An 18,044-nucleotide genomic window follows, 5' to 3' on the forward strand; every position below is an offset into this window, starting at 1 on the left:
TTTGGACAGCTAGTGAAAGTATCATCAGTGGCACGTATATTATATACAACCCTACCACGACCCTATATAAACTTCCTTGGATATCAGACCTGCACCAACAAACCAAACAGTCACCCCCTCTTAGTAGCCTCAACTCTCAACACCTCCAGTGCCTTCTCCAACTCCTTAACCCTCTCCTCACCAAATCCACCATTCTTCTTCTTCTCTCCCTCTTCATCCATCCCCTCGGTAACCCTCACCCTCTCCACCGTCCTCCCTTCCGCCCTCTTCACATTACACACCGCCCCACTGCCCTCACCAACAAACTCCCTCCAGAACCTCCTTGCCTCTGCAAACTCCACCAACGTCCACGCTTTACCTTCCCTGCCCGCACGCGCTGTGCGGCCCACCCTGTGCACGTACGACGTCTCGGAAAGGGGCAGGTCGTAATTAATGACGTGGTCGAGGTTCGACAAGTCGATACCACGGGATACCAAGTCGGAGGCGACCAAGATACGGAGTTTGCCGGAGGTGAAGGCGCGTAGGGTGCGTAAGCGGACCGAGGTCTTGGTGGAGGAGGTGAGGGTGCCGATTAGAGGGGCGAAGGAAGGGGGAAGGAGGAGGGAGAGCAGGCGCGAGAGGCGGAGGGCGGATTGGTTAGAGGCTGTGAAGATGAGGGCGGTGGTGGGGAAGGCTGCTGCCTTTGCCTTTGATGTGGTGGGCTTGGACACAGACTTGGCCTTTCTTGTTGTGGGCTCGGCTTCGCTGTCGGAGTCTGAGGAGGAGTCGGAATCGGAATCGGACGAGTCGGAGGAGCTGGATGATTCCGATCCAGCAGCGACGTCCTCGCCGTTGATGGGGACCATGTACTTGCTCTGTAGCAGATCCACCAGGTACAACGGCTTAAGACTTGGCTCGGTGATCTTGATGGCGTATTCCTTGAGGGTGGCGGGAATTGCCAGATCACCAGCCTTTGCACCCTCCAACACTACCAGCTTTGGCCTAGAAAGCTTCAGCCCGTTCAACAGCGTGATGTCTCTTGTCATGGTTGCTGACAGAATCACCTTCCTGGGTCCCGTCTTGTTGTTCGCCGCGAAATCTCTGGCGCCAGGCTTGCTGACAGCCAACTTCTCGTTCACCACATCCAACCATTGCTGGAAGTCTTGCGCAAGAAGCTTGTCAGCTTCGTCGACCACCAACCACCGGACATAATCGAGCGTGAAGCCTTTGGTCTTGGTGATGTGCTCCACCAGACGGCCTGGCGTGCAGATGAGGATATCGACCTTGGGCACATGCTGAATGACGTGATACGGCAACGGCCGCTTCAGCTGCAAATCAAGTTCCTCCTCCTCCTGCTCGCTGTCCCCATCCAGATCCACCAACTGCTTCTGCCTCTCCAACCACTTTTGGTAACCCTTGGGATCGTACTTTTGCTCCGTCCCCATGATCACCCCCTGCTCCTCCTTAAACGGCCGGTTTCCCATCGCTGTCCCCACCTTCACCCTCTTCCCGCCACTACTCCCCGCAAACGCTGCCGCGCAGGCCTCGCACGCCTGCTGGACTTGCTGCACCAAATCTCTTGTCGGCAGCACAATCACTCCCCTGAGCTTGGTCGTCTGACTCAGCGCAATATCCTGCACCATTGGCAACACATACGCCAACGTCTTTCCCGAACCGGTAGGAGCAGCCACCACCACGTCGCCTTGGAGGTCGGGATTAGGCAACAGCAAAGGAAGGGCAGCCGTCTGCACGGCAAAAGCGTCTTTAAATCCCTTTATAGCCAGAATCTTGGCTGCCTCAACGGAGATGCCTAGCTCTGTAAACGGTTTCCTGGTTTCGGTGGTGACGCGGATGGGATTGGCGAGCCAGGGGGGAAGGGTCTCGTAGGTGAGTTTGGAGGAATCGACAACGACAGGGGCGGGCTGGGGGAGGGGACCGAGGTCGTATACGGGTTCTTCGGGTTCTGGCGTGTCTTCCTTTTCGTCGCCCTGTAGTTCCTTCAATTTGAGAGCTTTTTCGACCTTTTCAAAGACGGAGCGATGGCGTTGGCGGATGTGGTCATCTTCGAGGTCGGCGGGTTTTTCGAGGACGCTTTCCTTCTTTTTCTTTTCCCTCTTTGGCTTCTTGGGTTCCTTCTTAATGGGTGATGTATCTGTTGTCGTCGTCTCGGGTTGCGCCTCGTCTTTCTGTTGTTGCTGCTCGTCGTCGTTGTCGTCGGTCTTGGTTTTCTTTCGTGGGGGCTCTTCAGCGTCGTCGGTCTCGCGTTGCTTCTTTGACTTTTTCGACTTGGACTTGGGTTCCTCTACTTGTTGTACTGGTTCCTCGGCGACGGTCTTTGATTGAGTGTTTGCGACAAAGTCGTCGTCGCCAAAGACAATTCGTGCTGGTTGCGCTGGTGCTTGCGACACTGGTTGCGACGACACGGGGGCCGCCGCGCCGCCTGCTGGCTTGGGTGGAGGGATGTATCTGTTATACATTGTGACTGTGACTGTCAGTTATGGTCGGCGGTCAATTGACTTGATAGAAAAGTGAGAAGCATAGTACCTACGTACTCTGTCGGTTGATGTCTATTTGAAGATGGAAACCAAATCGAAACTCCGAAGCTCGAAAAGAAAACAAAACAACGAATGACGGAGCTCCATACGAAAAGTGGATCCCAACTTTTTTCTGGGGATCTCTCGAACTGCCAAGTCTTACCGCCCGTCTAGGCCCCTGCTTATCGCTATCAGTGGATCCTCCAACATCACTTACCCCTGGAATGCGCACCTTGGCGGTCCCCGGCTGCCAAGACATGGGACGTCTTCAGTTGTCGATGGTCGTCTGTTTACACTTGACTGTTCACTCCCTCTCATTTGCAGGGGCAACTCGCCTCACTCATTAACACACACTCATCTCAACATGAACCATTCACCACCATCACCACCACCACCACCAAGTCACGTCTAATATCATCACCAAGCAAACAAGGCGGGCACCAATGTGACCCATACATCACCCATCATGGCGCCCACCTACCGCATTGCCATGGTCTGCGACTTCTTCTTTCCCCAACCCGGCGGCATCGAATCGCACATCTACCAGCTCTCCACCAAGCTCATCGACCGCGGCCACAAAGTCATCATCATCACGCACGCCTACGAAGGTCGAACGGGGGTTCGGTATCTCACTAACGGCTTGAAAGTTTATCATGTACCGTTTCTCGTCATCTACCGGAGCGCCACCTTTCCGACTGTGTTCTCGTTCTTTCCCGTATTCCGGAATATCGTGCTGAGGGAACGGATCGATATCGTGCATGGTCATGCTTCTTTGTCGAGTCTGTGTCATGAAGCAATTTTGCACGCCAGGACAATGGGACTAAGGACCGTGTTTACGGATCACAGTCTATTTGGGTTTGCGGATGCGGCGAGTATTCTTACCAACAAGCTGCTCAAGTTTGCTTTGAGCGACGTGGACCATGTCATCTGTGTTTCTCATACTTGGTATGCCCCCTCTCATCCCCCCTCTTCTCTTCTTTAACCTCCTACTAACAAGGTGACACAGCAAAGAAAACACGGTCCTCCGCGCCTCCCTCGACCCCCTCATGGTCTCAGTAATCCCCAACGCCGTCGTCGCCGACAACTTCTGTCCACTAGGCTACCCAACCACCACCTCCACCCCTCCCTCCTCCATCTCCTCCCCGATCCCCGGCCTGCCCCCCAACCCATCCTCCTCCCTTTCCTCCTCCCTAACCCCCCCGCGCCGCATCCTGGGTCCTCACGACCCCATCACCATCGTCGTCATCTCCCGCCTCTTCTACAACAAAGGCACCGACCTTCTCACAGCCGCCATCCCCCGCATCCTCGCCGCCCACCCCAACACGCGCTTCATCATCGCCGGCTCCGGTCCCAAATCCATCGACCTCGAACAAATGATTGAGCAAAACGTACTCCAAGACCGCGTCGAAATGCTCGGTCCCATCCGCCACTCCGAAGTCCGCGACGTCATGGTGCGCGGGCACATCTACCTACACCCTTCACTAACCGAAGCCTTCGGCACCGTCATCGTCGAAGCCGCCTCGTGCGGCCTTTATGTAGTCTGCACCCAAGTCGGCGGCATCCCCGAAGTCTTACCAGGGCACATGACGGTATTTGCCAAACCCGAAGAAGACGACCTCGTCGCCGCCACGGGGAAAGCCATCGCCGCACTAAGGCGGAACGAAGTGCGCACCGAGCTGTTTCATGAACAGGTCAAAAACATGTACAGCTGGACCAACGTAGCGGAACGCACCGAGAGGGTGTATAATGGGATATCGGGCGCCATTAGCGAAGCAGAGTTCTACGGATATGATCACCTGAAAGACCACCGGAATGGGAGTAATGGGTCGTGGACGGCGGTCACGGCCACCAGGGGGATGAGGAGCGGGGTGCAGAGTTTTGCCCTGATTGATCGGCTCAAGAGGTACTATGGCTGTGGAGTCTGGGCGGGCAAACTGTTTTGCGTCTGTGTGATTATCGATTACTTGATCTTCTTGTTTTTGGAACTGGTCTTTCCAAGGGAAAGCATCGATATCTGCCCAGACTGGCCGAGGAAGAAGAAGGTGGTGGATACAAGGAGGGAAGGGGGTGGGTTGGAGTGGGGCGATGTCGAGGAGTATCGAAGACGGTCGAGGCCATCGAGGTTGAGGTGAGCATGGGAAGGATGGGCGACTGTGGGGTTGTTGCTATTTGTAGCTTTATTGGGTATCATTTGCTTGCTTGGTGGTCATGTAATCCTGTTATTAGCGATGCCTGTTTTGGAAATACTAATTAGAGATCTCGTTGGTATGACATACTTGATGGGTAGATGTTGGTCCGGAGGTCCAATCTCGATTTCAGCTTTGCGATATGAGCAACTTGACACCTCCATCCTTGTGCTTCAAATCACCCCTGGTCTATTCACCTACCAGCTTCAGTTCAACACAAATCACCACGATCAAACTCATTGACACATACAGATAGGTGATAATGGTATCTTTACTTGCTCTGCTGCACGCTCATCCGTCTCACAGGCTGCTGGCACTATCTTGACATGTTTATATTCCTCAACAGGGTATTGCCTCTCTCCATTACTTGGCCCAAAGGGCTGCTTTTCATAACATCATGACTTCCCAACTCCGTACAGTGTGGAAATCCCTTTCCTGTCTCCATGCTTCCTTCTGTCATCGACACCTAATGCATCCCAGCTAGCCGCTTGCACTGAGCAGAGCGTTTATCCCCAGCCAAGCCGATATAATGGATATGAAAACCACCCAAACTCCTTTTGTCCTGTTGATCCGTAATGCCTTGTCTCTTTTTCCACTTTAAACCAAAAAGGAAATGAGCAAAAGACCAATCCAATCCAACCCCAGTAAGGCGCCAATGATCCTGAAAGCAACCAAGTAAAGATGATGAACAAAGTGAAAAGCAGCATCAAACGCCCATGTTCAGGCGAAGCTGCTATCAAGCGACAATGAAGATAATGAGCCATGGTGAGCTCGCGCTGATGTGTAGCTGTGCTCCCTAACCTCGATAAGGACAGGATGGTCAACATTGCGCAGGTACGACTCATATGCCATAACGCCATAAACAAATAAAACAAACAGATGGGTATCAAGAAAAAAAAATAACAAAATTCGTGGGTGGTCGCCCTAGATAATGACACCACCTCACGAAACTGGTATACAGCACAGGTGTGGCTGTGTATCACTGGCGTCCGACGCCGATGATGAACATTGTTCATATAAAGTGCACTAGACTTGAGCAGAGGTAGGCAAGCCATGCGTAGAATGGTTGTGCCTGATCCACGAGAACATGTTGGAACCCGAGGATGGGCCCTCCACCGGAGACTGCAATTGCTCCTTCGGCTCCAGCAGCAGACTCTGACGGTAGTGCAACACCTGAGCAGGCGTCCTTCCGGTCTTCTCAATCTCCCGCGCCCTTTCAATCTGCGAGACGATCCATTCCTGGAAGTCCGGAACTTCGGTGAGGCGGTAAGGCATCTGGAACCGCTGCAGCTCGCCGATGCACTTGGCCGTCTTCATTTGCTTGTCAAAGTTGACCACCGTCAGGCCCGTGTCCGTCGTCTTTTTGGCGGGGTTGCCCGCATCAATGAAAGTGAGATCGGTCAGGAACATGCCGACGTATGGAAGGCAAGGAGGGACCTGGTCGGCGAGCCGAGCACGGAGGGCCTTGTGGTTTTGGCCGATCTCGACAATGGCCTGCAGAGACTTGAGCGTCTCCTTGCGCCTCGAGCTGATGGTGTCCCACGTCATCCGCAGGCGCTTGATGCTGGAGTCGTTCAAGGCGCACGTGACGGCCATCAGACCGTCGTAGTTGTTCAGGGCAAGAAACTGGCTGCCGATCTTGATCCAGTGCTTGATGATGGTGGCTCGCTTCTTAATCTCATCGAATTGGAGGATAGTGTCCACCACGAGGTTGGACAATCCGGTGGTGAAAGTCGACATGGCCTTGACATTGGGTGCGCCAACTCCCTTGTTCTTGGTCCACTTGGAGCCGAGAAGCTCCTTAGGAGTGATGGAGCAGAAGAGACCGATCTGCTTGATGGTGATTTGGCGAGCGATCTCAAGCGGGTCAAAATCCATGATGGATGGGGAGACACCACCAGCCTTCCAGTTGGTGAGTGCGTGCACTTGACCCCTTGAGAGATTGGGCGAAGGGAGAGGCGTCTCGGCAGAAATGAACTGAGAGCCAGAAGTGCCGGTCTTGGAGATGGAGGCAGCCAAACGGGGCACAAGAGTACTGCCGCTGTTAGCCACCTTCTCGGCGAGGTCAAGCAATCTCTTTCCAGCAGAAGGCAAAAGCTCTGTGAGTTTGGACTCGGCAAAGCTCTTAATCACGGGTAATGCTTCCGCGTCAGTTTCTTCCTGCCAATGCGACTCCATCCAGCTCTTGAAAACATTGTACGTCCTAAGCTTAACAGGGGCAGCGACATGCGGAGCCTCTCCGACGTAGTTGAAGCGGTCAATCAGGGCCTCAGCAAACTTGAGCGGCGTGCAGAACAAACGGAACGTGAGGTAGAATGTGGACACAAACATGGCATCAGGAGTCGACTCATGAGTAGTGAGACGCTCAACCAGCGCCGGAAGGGAACCTCCAGTCACTTGGCCTTCCTTGTTGAAAATCAGCTCATGAGCATACGTCTTCTCGAGTAGCTTAAACTCGGCATCGTCGCTATCTTCACTAAGTGTCGTACTGTCGGACAGGCTCACGTTAGATGCCGAAGGATGGTGATTTCCGGGAGCATGGGTGAGATCCGGTGTTGTGGCCCGAGTGGATGTCTGTGAGATCATGCTTGACTCCGATGTCCGGCTGATATAAGTAGTAGCTGATGCGGAACTCGAGGCAGTCATGCTCTCGGCCCTGAAAGAATGGAACTCGCCATCTTGGGCGGCGGATGCCTCGGTAGGGCTGTAGTCATGCGCAAGGGGGATCTCGGTAGAGAGCTTGGGAAGAGAAGGTAGCGACGGACGGGGAGAAGACACTGATGAGGTGTTCTCAGCAGGTGCCGAGTCTTCAGTGGCCTCCTGTGACGTTTCCACAGCTGGAGTTGAAACAAGCGGAATATCAGGGAGTGGTTTGTTGAGCTCCAGACTTGCTGGCCTTGGAGCGGGCGTAGAGGCGGTTGTGACGGTTGTCGACATAGTCAACGCCTCCGATCTGCTGGAATCGGCAACGCTGACCGAATCCGCAGCACGCGTATCCTTCGCGTCCAGAACAGCGTCGAAAGCAGAAAAATCAAAGGCCAAATCAAGACTGTTGTCCTCGAACTCGAACTCGAAATCGCCAATCTGTCCAATAACCCATTTCGTCTTGTCGTAGCATGTCCCGCTGACTTTGACACAGCCCACAGCGGCAACGTGCAAGCGGCGGCCTTCCTTGGGAACGATGGCATCTTCCATGTTCTGGGTGAGAACTTCGCGTGCTGTTTGGTAAAGGTTTTCGATGCGATCGTACATGACGGCACGAAGTGGAGCCAATGTCTCGATGCTGAGAGAGTTTCGCGCCGAGACAACGTCAATCACCAGCAGCAAATCTCCACCAGTTGTAATGGCTTGCTTGACACCGAGAGCTAGCTGAGGACGGGATACACATTCCAATTGCAGACGGCCCATCAAGCAAGCAAGGTGAGATACAAGGATATCTTGGCTTTTGGTGAGACGTTCGGAGACGAGCTTGTGGGCCTGTGAGAGCGGCGAAGAGCCAGCCAGACTGACGCGGTGGCAAATGGTTGCGGACGAGAGACGGTTGGAAATTTCAAGAGAGTTCCCATGAGACAACCGGTTAGCATTTGTACTCGGTTGGTAGGGGGGAGACAAACGGCCGTTTGTGGGGGCCTGGCTTGTTTCTGATGACGTCGGCCCGGTTGCGCTTCCGTTGCTGTCGGCACGGGAGCGTGCATCAATGGCGTCGCTGGATCTGGCCAGAACCACAGGATCGGTGTTTGGTGTTAGGTCTTCCTCTTCCATAACGGTCTCCATGATCATTACTGATGTCAGTCGAAGGGACTTGTCGTTTTGAATCATGTCAAAGAATTCGGCTGCCCTGAGCGCAATTTTGAAAGCTCGCAGAATCAGGTTGTCCACCAGTTCATTAATCTGATGTTCTGTTGCGCGAAGCACCCTGTGAGAAGCTTTCAGCTTTCTGTCCAATCTCCTGCCCGTCTGGGCCAGCGCTCTAAGTTCGTCATTGATTGTCCTTCGGCTCTCCCTGAGCTCAACGTGTCGTTGCAGAATTGAGGAGTCTTTCTGCAGACACCCAGTGTGCTCCTGTCAAAGTATTAGCAGGGGAGAGCAAAATCCAAGTTGACGGGCGTTGACAACGTACCAGCAGATATCGCACACCACCAGCAATGCCCTTCATGAACTTGTTGCCATTGAACAATTCCCGGCTGTCTATGCATGCACATCGCATGAGATCCCAGAAACTGACCAGGGCTCCGAGAAGTATTCTCATCTCTTCTGGGTTGTAGGGAACACAGTAGTTAGTCGGAAGCCATCCCCTAGAGCCATCTTTCAACAGAGTGCCATCAGCCCAGCCGTTTGTGTGCACTGAATGCACCAAGACAATGTCCTTTTCCTTGAGTGGCAGGGTGACGGCCGAGTCCGTCATGACATACTCGGGGTGAAAGGGGTAAACAGCCTGGAGAAAGTTGTGAAAGATGGGAGGAGGATTGTTGACATGGCTGTCGATAAAGTTTTCGCTTTGGGATGTCATTTCGGATTGGGTAGAGCGGGTAGATGCGCGGGTCGAGCCTCGGTTGAACCCATTGTTGTTATATGGTTCGCTTGCCGAGTCGGCCTTTTGTATGGTCAAAGGGGCTACCTGCAGGCTTGATCGCATGGGTCGGCTACTCTGCGATGCCATGGCTGTCGGATGCGAGAAGCCTTGAGCTAAACATGTGCCGGACGATTAAGGACCCCGGGCAAAGTCCGCACAACGAAAATTTCCAGCCAAACCGTTGATGTTTGACAAAGTCTCGCGTATTCCGGGTAGCAGAGTAGCAGGTGAGTAGAGCTTCGTATAGTCGATGATGAAGCCTTGGGCCAATGGCAAAGTGGAAGCAATTTATTTTCCTTGCCGAACTGTGTGTTGTCTACTTAGTGTCAGGTAGTGAGTGCGCACGGCTGGATGGTGAAACGAGCGAGGGTGAGATGTAGTTTTTCGTCGAGTTTGCCGCCGTCGAGGGTTGTTCTGAGACGAGGGTTATTAGCTAGGCCGTCAAGCAAACCTAGCAGAAAGGAGAGGAAACAAGGATGGCGATGAGACTTGTTTTGATCAGACAAGCTGGATAGGAAACAGGAGGGTGTTGAAGAATGTAGTGGAATGCAGGGAGGCTTGGGAGTGGTTGATGTAACAACTGAAGAGGAGAAGGAGGCAAAAAGATCAAGGGAGGAATGTGTGATGGCACCAGCAACCGGGGGCCTGGTACGGTTTAAGTGCATATAATTGCATACCAGGGGTCCGGGGCGGCGCAGTGCCGACATGGGCGAGAACACACTAGTGTAGTGCAGAGAGGAGATCTGAGGAGAGCGGAAAGCGCCATGGGGCAATTGGATCGCTTGATGGAGCGGGATGTTGAAGGTACAGTGACGGGAAGTGGAAAGTGAAGCACTGATGAGAATTGAGATTATGTACGAACCTGTGATATTCTGTTGTGGAAACAGTGGTGGTCAGAGGCGATGACAGCGAACGACGTTAAACCGTAGAGGTAAGTATAAGCGCGTCGAGCAACAGACCGACGAGATGGAAGAAGTGACTCGCGACGGATCGAATTGGTCAAGTTGAAGTTGAAGGCATTCAGTTCAGTTTATTTGGTGGGCCAACGGAAACCACTGCAGAGCAAAGACTTTCTCGAGTCTGATATGATGATGACGGATGTTCTGAAGACCTCCGTCGCTCTCGTAGCGACCTCACTGGGGAATGAACGACTGCGTGGAGTGTGTCGTGTGATAGAGGTAGGATACAGTACCGTGCAGTGTCCCAAACCGGAAGGCACGAAAAAGAGGACAACAGGTGGAACCGACGGATGGAGGGGATGACGGAGGTCAAGAAAGAGGGAAGGGCCGCCCAGTTGAAGGAATTCGCAAGAGGATTCCATCCAATCCCACGTCGCCGAGGACACTGCAGCGGCCATCCGTCGGATTACGGTGTGCATGACATGTTGCAATGTACCAAGAACGAACCGCCCGTCGTCTGCTTCTCTAATGTATCGATACTACAACTCAATTGAGAGCCTTCTCAGCGTGCAGCGTATAATGTGCCATTGCCGGGCATTGGATATTAGGTAGGTCCCCCATGTCGCCGTGATTGATGGACGAACCGCAAAAAAAAAAGAGACGAGCGAGCGACGAGTCCCCGAAGAAAGAGAGCCCTTGCTCTTGCCCTGCCAAGTCCCTGCAAGTGCCTGGCCCGTCCCCACTAGATCCACCCACGTCCACTGTCTCCGCTGCCGCGGAGAGGTACCTTGTAAGAGTGGAGTCGCAGCGACATGGATTAACGACCCTGCATTTGGAGAGACAGGCACGACTCGACCAAATTTCATTTCCCGCTCGCTCGCTGTGTTGAAGATTTCAACCTAGAAGTTGAGGTGACTTCGGTTGGGAAACCAAAGTCCATGATCCAGTAGAGGATACGTACTTCACCACTGGCGAGAGAGAGGACCGTGAAACGGGGGGCGGGCACCATTCGGAAAGCGCAAGAATGGACGCCAAAACAATACTGGGAAACCCAAGCATTCCGTAGCGTGATTTAAGCAATCGAAACGAGGGAAAATGACGTTATTGTGCACTGCTGGGTGAAATGTAAGTAGATCGGCTGGGATAGACTTGGTACAACGTTCCATATCCTCGTCCAAAATACATGTTGTGTTCGGGGTAGTAGAATGATGCTGAAATCTCCAGTTGTTCATCCCCAAAAGAACGGCGGCAGACGGGAAACAGTACCTACTTACTAGGTAGAAGTGGCGGGGATATCGGAATAGTATCCCACTCGTGTTCGGCCCTCGATAGCGGTGGTGTAATAACCGATAGCGGCTCGTTTCTTCTTTCTGTCAGACTGAACGAGGGACGGACGGGAATCGGCGGGACGAGCTGCAGTCAGTGAGCGCCTCCGGCTCATCACGGTCGGCGAGGATGTACAAGTGCGAGTCGATCACTGCAGGAACAGTGGAGGAAGCACGGGCCACTGGAGCCGACAAGCACGGGCCATCCACGCCAAGACAACCCTCACTTTCTTGACTTGCCCGGCTGCGTGCCTCGTTTCCTTTTTGCAATTCGTTCTTCGTTCTTCTGTTTCCTCATCTTCAATCGCCAACGACAGTAAAATACGCGATTTTCAAAACAATTCCGAAGTGAAGCAGGGTCAACTCTTGACATTCTGACAATGCACGTGACGAAAGCGCTATGCTGGGTACCCTCTGTGCCCTATCTTCGCCTACCCAAATCACTCCATCACCTCCTTTCCCCTTGCAATTGGCCCAGTGCCCGAACACTTTCACCACCACGTCACGCTTGTCACACTGTTCCATTCGCACCTCGAAAATCACTCTCATTACATGCAGGACCACCACTCAGCAAACCAGACCGGCCCGTCGGCCACCCAGATCCTTCACTCCTCAACTGCATCGGATGCATTGGAAAGGGGGCGAGGCCAGTCTTTTTCCATGAGAATAACCAACTGAATGACCGGATGTCATCCCCGGGCCGGGCGTTGGCGACCCCTTGAGCCTAGCATCACTGCCTCAGGTCCTGCCTACTCTCGTTTCCCATAAATCCCCAGACACTCAGCCTCTGCCTATTTCCATGTATAGCATTCGAAGCTGTCGGGGAGCCGAATACCGAAACTTCCCAGGACTGTCCGCTTGGGTACGCATCCCCGACCAGGACCAGGCGTTGAGAGGCATCAGCCCATCACCAATATCCAGATCCTTCGGGCGATCGCATGCAAAATGAGCACGGCAAGGCGTACACAGCCATAGGTCGAGACCTTAGGAAATACAATAGTATTCCTTCTTTTTCTTCACCACTATTCGCCATTCAGGGAGCCCGCTACAGAAGCCAGCTCATGATGCGACCAAGGCAAGAGGTCACAACTCCCCGCCGTCACATCGTCACCCCCTAAAAGCTTACCTCATGAAGATTCGCTGCCTGGACCGAGGGACGGATAGCGGATCGTCCCTCGTATCGTCCTGTCTTCCGGCTCGGTCGCGCGAATGGTTGGTTGCTAGGTTTTGGGGGTGCCCTGTGGTGGTTCTTCAGGTCGCATCGGATCTGGTTCCCCGAAATCACTTCTTTGCTTCTTGGGCCTCGGTATCGGAACGGTGGGCGGTTGACACAGCCTCGTCCAACTTGAAATTTTTACCAAGAGTCGAGCCAACAAACTTAAACTTTAGACGCCCTTGCCGCCCGCTAACAAAGTTCTTAAGCATTGCCTCCTACACCATAACGCATCTCGGGTCGCCATTGTCGGATCACAGCACCACCAACAAAGCCACGGAGCCACGGTCTTGGATGAGATGGTGCGCAGCTTTCACATGCGAGAGAACTCGGAGATGGCCCTCTTTGCTGTGGAACATTTCAACCGCCGAGAGCAACCACAGATGCGGTGTTATGTATGGACGTGGATCCTCCGTTCTAGCCCGCCAACGATGCCATCGGGTCCAAGAGGCAATACGGCGTCACTCACCAAAATAGCCAAGACTCCGATGTAAAAATTTGATCAAGCATGAGGCTTTAAGTGAGCGACTACAACACTGCGCGGACACAGACCAGTCCAATCACACGCTATTATCAAGAAGCTTACTCTGCGGTACACGGGTGGGTTGCATCCTATGCGTCGGGAGATTCCCCCATCACTCTCCATCACAATGCGATCACAATGCAGAGACGGGTAACGGGTAAGTACATTGAGCATATCCGCGACATTGGGGTCCTTTGCAGGCGCCTCCAATTGGGAATTGAAATGCCTTTTTAGTGTACACTACATACATGTGGCAGTCGCATGGTTGCAGAAAGAGCCTCTGCACATCTTGACGATCTGTGACCGAAGAGCAGATCTTGGTGGTCATTTTAGATTGGGAATAGCGATAGTGAGTGGGGTAGTTCATCACTCTGTCTGATATAGTCGTCAGGTCTAGGCAATTTCGTCGAGTCGCATTTGGTGCTGCCGACGTCGCATTGCTTCGGTACCCGGAAACTGACAAGACTGTTTTGGAAAGGTTCCAAGATTGTGTTTTCCTATTTGCGTTCCGCCTTCACTTTGTACTTTCATGAAAGAAGGTTTACAACAAGGGACGTCCCTTCTGCGCAACCGTTTCATGTGCTCAAGCGAACCATGACAACTAGGCCGGAAAACAAGGGCAAATCTCTCGGGCTGATCCCATTTTCAGAGATGCCGAAAGTGGATGTCCATCCCCATGGCCATGAATTGCAGTGGAAGCGAGCGGTCAAGTACATATCAGCTAGCCGAGCCAGGCGAGTGCCAGGGCTCTTCAGCCCCCCCCCCCATGGCCTCCACTGAGCTGATGATGATCCTTACCGATCCAGAAGCCGGCAGCTCGCGGAGGAGCTGGGATGGATGCAAATGACAGAGTTCAGTTGGTGGTGTAAAAGATGTGCAAGTCTTTGCGTTGCTACCGACACCCATCCGGATATTCTACACTACCTATACTGCAGCTTGAAGAATCACATGCATATCACTCCGATATGTCAAAAAAGTCGCATCAAACACCAAAGCATGGGGTTTCCGTCTTTACCTACTACCTTCCAGAAACAGAAAATGCCATATCACATGTCCTAAGACACACAGACTTCAGTTATCAATCAACTACCGATACCCATTCATTCAATCATCCATTCAATCCAGACCGCCAACCATGGAGCAATGGGCCATGTACTAAATCTGCCCGAGATTCAGTGCAATCTTATCGCCCATAGCTGTTCCCGGTGGGCGCGACGATCACTACCGTTGGCAGCATAGTTGTAGCCAGACTAGATGACAAACCCAGTTTGCCGCCCACGCTGGCTGTGATTGTCGCGGAGATGGTCGGCCAGGTACTCTGGCACTGCAAGGCATTTGGCCCGGGGGAACAACTGGACGACCATTGAGAGCAAGGAGCTTATACATTTGCTGGATGGGGCTTGTGGGGGAGCTGAGAGCAATGAAATAAGAAAAATCTGGAGAATCCATGAGGGCTTGGCATGTACCTAACGGGGTACTAGTGTACCTAGTGTACACTACTGGGGGGTCACAGAGAAAAGGAAGGAACTGAAAGAGAAAGTGGAAAAAGTGACAACCCAAAAAAACTTTGCCATCACTGTTACAGCCGTTTCTTGTCACTGTCGTCAACTGTAGCAGTCACAGTGGAGGGCCGTCGATCGAAGATGCTGAAAGACCACGTTGAGAAGGAGAACTTTACTGGTGGCTTCACTGGACCCCTTTCGGCCCTCAATTGCATGCACCCTGAAGCGCCCCGAACGGACACTAACAGACTACTATTCCCCGCTGGATTTCCCGTCCTTCCTTTCTGGATGTCTTTCCGTTGTCTGTTGCTCATCGAAACTGAAATTTGTTCGTTCACCACGAGGCGAAAATCCTACCTCGTGTTCCTAGTGGAGCTAGTGCCGTGATGACCTGCACGACTCCCCAGTCATGTGAGTTGAAGCTATCGCCAAACCGAATTCAGGCAAACACTTCTTTGCCATTGGCAGTTAGTTTAGTTTGTTCAGAAGTTGATCCGCAAGCTCGGAACAAAACATGATGTCTCATATCGTTCTAGGTTTCTCACATTATTCCCGGAGAAAAAGATTGTAATGTCATGCAATTGGATATACACAGTAAGACACCCAAGAAGGTCTAGACGAGCGGGATTCTGCGCCGATGAGTATGACCATCAACGGGATTGATCACTACCGATTGCGCTAACAACCACAGCTTATGAGGAACTGGCCAATGGTCTGCTTAGGTATATACCGACTTTTACGAATCACAAAGGATCAGGTAGTTCCGGGGCAAACGGTGATAGCTTACTCCACCCCACGGGGCATCGTTCCGGCACAGCTCCCGTCTCCGGTCTTCGGTCCCCCGCGCGCACCAAGTAGGATGCTTATTTTTATCTTCACTTTTTTGTTTCCTTTCTTGCCCCTCTCTTCGTAGATAGTTGTTAAAAACGCTGTCTCAAACACTCAGTGGCGCAGTCGCAGCTTTCCAATTCTACACTCTGGCCATCATCAGTCCGGCTATTTGTCGTAACAACCACACCCACTACACCACCAATCCGCTTTCACCACTCGAATCAATACCATCTAGATCTTGCCATAGATGAAACCAAGCAAATCAACCTCATCCCCGCTCTCCCCCAAGAACCCCACAACCTGCCACCCCTCCTCTGCCTCAAACACCTTGCAGTCGCTCGTCCTGGTGCCCGCCTCCAGCGTCCTTCCCTTGGACGTAGTAGCCTTGATGTAGAAGTTGCGTGTCTTGTCACTCTTCTGACCCTGGCACAGCTCGGACTTGACCCAGGACTCCCCATCAGCCAGCGTCAGCGACACCTCGGACCCTCCCTGTCCACCATGTACTAACTCTGTGGTTCCCTGGCCACTTGACGATGAGACCGTAAGACCAACACTATCAAGACGGTTTTCACCGCGAAAAGTGATCTTCTGCGCCTTAATCGATCCCGTAGTAGAATCAAGGACAGAAACATCATTGAACCACGTCCCATACGCCGCTCCGCCCCAGAACCCGCTTTGTCGGAACCGGCGGTCGGCAGCCGACCAAGTCAAGTTGACCAGCACGGGATTGTGATCCGACAAGACACTGACTCCGTCGTCCGCCAAGAACCTGGGACTAGCGTACTCCAATGCCGTCGGTGTGAGTTGTACCAGGGGACTACTCCGGTAAAGAACCTTATCCACAATCTCACAAGCCGCGTCCTCAGCCGGGTTCCCACACACGCCCGCATCGTTCGGAACAACTCCATTACGATGGAGTTCAACCCAGATATCTTGTAGTCCTGCAGCCCCCGTAGGGTTCTCCGACGCCAGCAAGGACCGGATCCCCGTGTCTCCCGACCGTGAATACCGCGAGTTGGTATCGCCAAATACCAACACGGCGTTTCCTTGACTGTGCGTCTGGATCCACTCGCCCACCTGCCGGAGGTTATCGTTGCGAGCTTCAAGATCGGCCGTCTCGGTGCCGGCGTCGGTGTGCATGTTGTAAAAGTCTACGTAGACAGCGTCGGTGGCGTCAGAGGAAAGGGCGACGCGCATAAAGGTGAATCCCTTGGGAGTCAGGCAGTCGAATTCCGAGGCGCATGAGGACTTGGCCCATTTTTGACGCTGGAAGGAGCCAGACAGCCAGGGAAAGTTGGAGAGGGTGTTGAGGCCGGAGCCGAAGGGGACGCCGCCTGAGGTCGGGGTACGGTAGGGGTGCGTGTCGGTGGAGTAGAGGGCGGCGTGGTAGTTGAAGTCCTGGGTTTTTGTTAGTTCGGTGGGTGGAATGAGGACGGCGGAAATGGTGGATGGGATGAAGAACCCGAGGGAGGGGTTGATGACGAAGATGGGATGGGTTGGTCCTTGGGTTATGGTTGTCGGTCTCAAGCGGGACCGGACTGCAGATGCGGAAGCAGTGGGTGCATCATGTAATGCGTGAGACGGAAAATGCAGATGCGCCTCAGCGACCTGCATGCCGTTCCTGCGCCGCAATGTGCCTTCCCGCTTCCCGTCTTTGCCTCCAGTCCTCTACTTTCTCGCCCCAAACATGGACCCGACAACATCCAACCGACCCACCCTCTCCCGGAACAATCACTGACAAGAAACAAAACTCACCTCCTGCACATGAATTACATCAAACCCATACTGCGCAAACCTGCTCCCGATCGTCTTTGCGCTGGCCTCCTTGCCTCCCGGGACGCCATTGGGGTTGAGGACCTCGGGCAGGCCAGCCACGTTCATAGTGAGGATAGTGAAGTCGCCCGAGGTCGCAGCGGCCGCGAGGGCGCCTTGGGCGAGGATGGTTGCGGCGGTGAATTTCATCGTGAGAGCCTAGGTGGGCAGTTGCTGAGGATCTGATGTCTGCTCCTGAACCTGATGAAGGATGGAGAGATGAAGGGCTGCAAAGAAGGAGGTGGTGGCCGGGCAGATAAGTATGGACGAGATATCACCTTCTTTATGACTTCACTGCCGTCCTCGACGTCGAGATCAAGAAAAGGGAAGGTAACCTGTGATCGTCACCATGCATACATGTGCCCTGACAGGCGACGGGAACCTGGTCCCTATATCGCTGTTCATATACCTTACCTTACCTTACCTCACCTTCCCCTTCCGATCATCTCCCGTTCGACAAACACCCTCTTCTAGCCTGTGACATTCGCACGTGTTATCCTTTACCCTTCCCCTCTCACCCTATCTCATCCCAGCAACCCGACCCAGAACTTGCCCACCGGTTTCTAAGCCGAGTATAGTACACGTATAAACGGAAACCCTTAAGCTTCACGCATCTTCTTTTTTTTTTTTTTTTCTTTTTTTTCACGCTGCTTCCCGAAATCTACAA

At 53.2% G+C, this 18,044-nt stretch overlaps 4 protein-coding genes across 4 annotated transcripts; 1 reads left to right on the plus strand and 3 right to left on the minus strand.

Annotated features, from left to right (window-relative positions):
- Positions 1-16: 16 nt before the first annotated feature.
- On the minus strand, positions 17-2,456 carry NEUTE1DRAFT_83030 (uncharacterized protein; the record flags this gene model as incomplete). The annotated part of the gene is made up of 3 exons (XM_009853408.1): positions 17-680; positions 843-1,301; positions 1,431-2,456. 3 exons carry the CDS (start codon positions 2,454-2,456, stop codon positions 111-113), a joined length of 2,055 nt encoding a protein of 684 aa, XP_009851710.1.
- Positions 2,457-2,979: 523 nt separating this feature from the next.
- Positions 2,980-4,779, plus strand: NEUTE1DRAFT_146852 (phosphatidylinositol N-acetylglucosaminyltransferase GPI3 subunit; the record flags this gene model as incomplete). The annotated part of the gene is made up of 2 exons (XM_009853409.1): positions 2,980-3,458; positions 3,520-4,779. 2 exons carry the CDS (start codon positions 2,980-2,982, stop codon positions 4,643-4,645), a joined length of 1,605 nt encoding a protein of 534 aa, XP_009851711.1.
- Positions 4,780-5,584: 805 nt separating this feature from the next.
- NEUTE1DRAFT_83037 (uncharacterized protein) lies at positions 5,585-9,359 on the minus strand (the record flags this gene model as incomplete). The annotated part of the gene is made up of 2 exons (XM_009853410.1): positions 5,585-8,761; positions 8,820-9,359. The coding sequence occupies 2 exons, from the start codon at positions 9,357-9,359 to the stop codon at positions 5,726-5,728; spliced, it is 3,576 nt and encodes a 1,191-aa protein (XP_009851712.1).
- Positions 9,360-15,452: 6,093 nt separating this feature from the next.
- NEUTE1DRAFT_83038 (uncharacterized protein) lies at positions 15,453-17,572 on the minus strand (the record flags this gene model as incomplete). Its single annotated transcript, XM_009853411.1, has 2 exons — positions 15,453-16,963; positions 17,321-17,572. 2 exons carry the CDS (start codon positions 17,525-17,527, stop codon positions 15,797-15,799), a joined length of 1,374 nt encoding a protein of 457 aa, XP_009851713.1.
- Between the last annotated feature and the right edge of the window lie 472 nt (positions 17,573-18,044).

Source organism: Neurospora tetrasperma, assembly GCF_000213175.1.
Source record: "Neurospora tetrasperma FGSC 2508 unplaced genomic scaffold NEUTE1scaffold_4, whole genome shotgun sequence".
In the NCBI taxonomy this organism is placed as follows: domain Eukaryota; kingdom Fungi; phylum Ascomycota; class Sordariomycetes; order Sordariales; family Sordariaceae; genus Neurospora; species Neurospora tetrasperma.